The sequence below is a fragment of the Agrilus planipennis genome, unplaced genomic scaffold (assembly GCF_000699045.2).
Source record: "Agrilus planipennis isolate EAB-ADULT unplaced genomic scaffold, Apla_2.0 scaffold155, whole genome shotgun sequence".
NCBI classification, from domain to species: Eukaryota; Metazoa; Arthropoda; class Insecta; order Coleoptera; family Buprestidae; genus Agrilus; species Agrilus planipennis.
In genome coordinates this window covers 456,563-462,215 of record NW_020439161.1, presented here as the reverse complement: position 1 = coordinate 462,215, position 5,653 = coordinate 456,563, and the positions used below count along the sequence as shown (strand labels likewise).

At 35.7% G+C, this 5,653-nt stretch overlaps 1 protein-coding gene across 3 annotated transcripts in view; it reads right to left on the bottom strand.

The window, feature by feature from the left end:
• LOC108737478 (protein yippee-like 1) overlaps positions 1-5,653 on the bottom strand; it is a 107,387-nt gene that overhangs the window by 36,051 nt on the left and 65,683 nt on the right. For all 3 annotated transcript variants that reach the window (XM_018470334.2, XM_018470335.2, XM_018470337.2), the window contains one exon: positions 5,050-5,191. In XM_018470334.2, coding sequence (XP_018325836.1) covers positions 5,050-5,151 — 102 coding nt within the window. In that variant the 5' untranslated portion in view covers positions 5,152-5,191. The remainder of the gene's footprint in view (positions 1-5,049; positions 5,192-5,653) is intronic.

Genomic DNA, 5,653 nt, shown 5'->3' with positions numbered 1-5,653 from the left:
AATAGGAGAACAGAGGACTCTATGGAAGTCAATAAAAAATAGGCGAGATAGGTTGGTAGGACACCTTCTCAGGCATGAAGGTCTAGTCAGAGACATACTAGAGGCAGAAGCAGGAGTTAAGAGGGGTAGAGGTAGACATATATTAGATTACTGTTCGCAAATAGTTAAGGATGTGGGTTGTTCTAGTTTTAGGGAAATGCGAAGATTAGCTCAGGATAGGAAGAAGTGGAGGTGCGTGTCCAACCAGTCTTAGGACTGACGACCATATGATGATAATGATTATTCGTAAAAAAGTATCATCCTGTACACGGTGAACTGTTTCAACTGAAGACAGTCCTTATGGGAGTCCAGAACGCCGGGATGATACATCTGAGACACGACAAAGGATGCGATGCCAATTATGATGTGAACCTTTTTATCCCCAGCGGGGATCTACGCGAGCGTAAGCGCGCTTATTTTCTGGTCCGCGAAATAAATTTTCCAGAGCCATTTGCTGTTTCCATCTTTTTCCGTTTTTCCGAGTTTCTTTGCGCGCAGCAAGGCAGCCAACGATCATTAGGGCCGATGTAACAATGCACTCTCTGGTATAAGTTCTGAAACGCTGAACCGGAAATGATGAACGCGCTTATTGGAAGGATTTATTTTTAAATCCCAGAACCGTTCAATTTTTCGGTTTTCTTTATTGTTACAAAAACGATAACTTTACTCTGAGCTCATATCTTTTTGATATTACGGATTAAAAATAGAAAAAGGACGCACTCCGGCAAAATGTTTTTCTGCAGTGATGCATGTTTCATTCCGATAAAAAATATTCTTTTTAGACAGTGGACGGGTAAACATAGACGTAACTCTTTACTAAATGCAGCTCTTTGTAGTGAAATCACAAACAGTATTTTCTCAAAATGTTGGTTTTTTGAATAAACGAATGAAACTGAGACTTTATTTACAAATGAATTATTAACTATGAAATAACGGATTACAACCACAGGAACAATGAGAAAAATATGAATTAACAACGCAAATTAACAAGAAGAAGGACAAAAAGGAACTAACTTTAAATTATGTGGCAAAATCAAAAGTAGTTCTAATTAACAAAGGTGGTTGCCGTCGAAGATTTTAGCAGAACCTGACCATTGGGACCAAATCGGCCTATTATTGTTTGCAAAAGAACATTCAAGAGATGCATTTGAAATTTCCAATATAACAAAATAAACTAGGTTGAATAATGATAAGCAAATCTATCTGTAACGACAAAAAAAATACTAAAATTAAATTGAAACAATATTTGTAGCGCCCTTTTTTCTCCGATGGAAATGTGGTGTTACAGATGATTGGTGAGGATAATAATGGTCGCTGCTATTCGGAATGGAAGGAACGGTAGATATATAAAATAGAGGATAGTGTAGGATGAGTCGCCTTTAACAAAAAGAAGTCACTTTTACATTCGCGAACGGTTAATTCAGAAATTCGAAAAAGATTGTTAAAGGTGCATGGCTCTGTAAGAAGGTGAAATGTGGACGCGACGGAAAAGAAAATATTAGAAGCGTTCGAAATGAGGTGTTACACATGCGAACTATAAGGATACCGTAGATAGAGAAGGTTAGAAATAAGGGATTTGTGGAAAAAGTACGAGAACAGAAGGAGCTATGGAAACCAATAAGGAATAGACGAGATAGTGAGGCATGAAGGGTTAATTAGAGATATTAGACGTAGAAACAGGAGCTAGGAGGAGCAGAGGCAGATTTAAATTAAATTACTGTTCATAAATAGGTAACAATGTAGATTTAGAAGATGATCTCAAGATTAGTGGAGGTGCGTGTCCAACCATCAGTTAAACTGACAACTCATAATGATGACAAAAATATAGTAATGCCTGGATAATCCCAATCCTCTATAACCTGAACAGCTTATAATAATTGTGTAAAAATATACTCAAAATTAGAACTCCTTTCTCCTGTAATCCGAAGTTTCAATTCAATCATGCACGATGTCTGCTGGCGGCACTGTAGACGAGCAGTCACTGAAATTTTTACAACATTAGGTATATTTTTATTGATTTACTTAGCAGTATTGAAGAGGTATCTATAATCCGTCCATGGTTTCATAATAATATAATAAACAGCATTATTTTAAATTCCAAAGTCCTAATTAATGTTTAAGTAACGTTCTTAATCCAGGTGCTACTTTCTATAATACAGTAGTCTATTAAATGAAACTTCTATACATGCACATATGTATTTTGATAATTATATAAACAATAATAAGTGGAGATAAGAAGTTACATGTCATTTCGAATTTGACGTACGTATGTGCTAATTTTTAAAACCTTAGGGTGATAGCAATAGGATACGTAGATACATATTTACATATTTCTAAAGAGTGTTAAATTGCAACACTAATTGCAACATTAACCTTCGTTGTTAAATATCCCAGACGCACACGACCTATTACTGCGTGATTAGATAAAAACATAAGTGAAAAACAAAATACTGTATGGAAACATGCATTTTTTTAACGAAAAATCAAAATATTTGATCTTTAATAACTTAAAAGTACTGATTTATTTTAATAACTTTATATAACAAATTTTGCTTAGAATTGGTCTCTCTATCGATTCTTGGGGTTATTTTTCAAAAAATAGTTCCCACCCCCAGAAATAGTGGCATCCACCACCTGGGTAAAAGCGCAACTTGGGACTATATCACTTTTGTTTCTTGAGTATCCTCTACCTACTCACCAATTTTCATGAAAATCGATGGAGGTTCAACGAAATCGGAGGTAAAAACCTTCAGTGACTGTACTATATGAAGATTAAAATTTGACAATTGTTATAAACAACAAAGTTTTAATATTTTTTTTAGTCGTTAGAGATAGATTTGCTTCAACCTATTTTATTTTATTTTCGAAATGTGGTGTTATAGGCGAATGATGAGGATAACGTGGGTAGAAAAGGTTAGAAATGAAGAGGTATTAGAAAGAATAGGAGAACAGAGGTCATTAAGAAATAGGCGAGATCAGTTGGTAGGACACCTTCTCAGGCATGAAGGTCAAGTCAAAGACATATTAGAGGCAGAAACAGGAGTTAGGAGGGGTAGAGGTGGACCTAGGTTAGAGTACTGTTCACAAATAGTTAAGGATGTGGGTTATTCTAGTTTTAGGGAAATGCGAAGTTTAGCTCATGATAGGAAAGAGTGGACTTACGTGTCCAACTAGTCTTAGGACTGACGACCCTATGATGATGATGATTGGAAATTCCATTATTTCAAATGCATACAAGGTAGTGAAATATCTCTTGAATGTTCTTTTGTAGACAGTAATAGGCCGATTTGGTCCCAATGGTCAGGGTCTACGAAGTACTTCGACGGCAGTCACCTTTGTTAATTTTATTATCGATGCTCTTCAGATGTATGTAGGTTACAGGAATTCCATAGCTCGAGGTGGAGTCATACCTTATTGGTTTTTTTTTCCCTTATTGGCTTCTGGCTCGTATTCTTTTGCAACATACCAAGTATTGGTGGTGGCACCAGAACAATTTTTAATTTTACCACATAATTTAGAGTTAGTTACGTTCTGTTCTTCTTCTTGTTAACTTGCGTTTTTAATTCACATTTTATTTTCGTTGCGCCTGTAGTTGTAATCCATTATTTCATAGTTAATAATTCATTTGTAAGTAAAGTATGTATATAGTGTTTTATATCGAGTTTGATTCGCTCCGTTAAAAACAACATTTTGAAATAATACTGCACCTGATTTCACTGCAAACATTGATCCGGCTCGAAGGACCGTCAGAGTCATACCTTGTTAGGTTTTTCCCCTTATTGGCTTCTGGCTCATATTCTTTTGTTGCATACTAGGTGTTGGTAGTGGCACCAGAACAATTTTTGATTTTATCACATAATTTAGAGTTAGTTACGTTCTGTCCTTCTTCTTGTTAACTTGCGTTTTTAATTCACATTTCTTTTTCGTTGTGCCTTTAGGTGTAATCCATTATTTCATAGTTAATAATTCATTTGTAAGTAAAGTCTGTATATAGTGTTTTATATCGAGTTTCATTCGTTCCGTTAAAACCACCACTTTGAGAAAATACTGCTCATGATTTCACGACAAACAACCGTGTTTCCCCGAAAGTACAACCTACTCCGAAACTAAGCCCTACCAGGATTTTAAAGGATAAAACCTCATCCCGAACATAAGACCTATTGAAAAAAGCATCGCATTGACGTTTTATGGAGGTACCCGAGAGGCTCCAGGACTCGTTAGCATATTTAGCATCCAACATGAGCCATTTATTGTTTTTGTTCGAATTTGTGAGAAATTAGCGTCTATTCAGTCTTTACAATCGTTGTTAATATTAGAGATGCACCGGACAATGATTTTGTAAAATCTAAAAACTACTACGGTTAATGTGAAATTCCATCCAATCCATAGTTTGTACATCATTCGAGAAGTTCAAATAGTTTAGAACTTAGAACAGCATAAACATTTAACGATGCAAGTTGCAAGGACATTAACAGTGGATTTCGGATATAATGACGACGAAGGGACCGCCACAATTTCGTAGTTATATACGGAAGTCGTTACAAGCAAAGGTAAAGAGATACAGACGCGTATGCATAGTTTTCACCATTTTCCAATTAAGGATACGATTTCCGTTTTTATTTTAACAGTAACTGTGCTTCTAGGAGTCATACTTATTCAACTAGGGATTTGTTACAAATGATTAATTAAAAACAGTCGCTGCACCTGAACTCGGCGTTACATCCGTAAGTATGTTTTAAATTCAAGAGACTTAGATTTAGCGTCGCAGGGTCGTAATATGTGAAATCCACTGTATGTGAAGAAAATACACATTGTACCACGTAGTAGTTTCCTCAGGTGGAATAAGAAGTAGGTATATTATAAATATTTTTGTAACTTATTTACTTTTCGTCATCACTGTGCAATTACAATAATTGAAAGCTTCTTCAATTCAATGCATCAAGTTTTATGTTGTTGCGTTTGAACTGAAATATTAACGACAACAAAGTCAAAGTGAAATAAAAAGCATACCTTCGATATGAGTTCGTCGTGATTGGCTAAATGAGCCCTGCAATGGATGCAGGAGTATGTGCGATGACATTGTGGCAAATAGGCCTGGAACGTCTTCACCATGGTGCTGGCCTCGACGGCAGGCCATGCGTAGACGTCAAACCTGGAACGAAAAAATGTATCTTTGTAGTTATAGTGACTTTCGTGATATTGTTAATTTTCACCAACAATTATTAGGTATGTCATTTCAGAGATATTCCGATTTCAATTCCAAACATTCGTTCGACTAGGAAGAGAAATTTTAGTTGCCTTTGATTCCTGTACTTAATTTCCACTAATACACTTTTAATGAACCAACATAACTAATTATTTATTTAATGACCTGCTGGCAGCAATGAATTTCATTAAGTACGAGGGTGGATTGATAAGTTTCCGGCCTGACCAAGAAAAACAAGGTTTTTAAAAATTTTTTTTTTTTATTTCTCAACATAATCTCCTCCAAGGCTGATACATTTCTCATAGCGGTGTTCCAGTCTATTAATGCCATCTCTATAGACTGATTCGTCAAGCTCCTCAAAATAACCATTTACAGCTTCGATTACTTCTTCATTGTCCGCAAATCTCT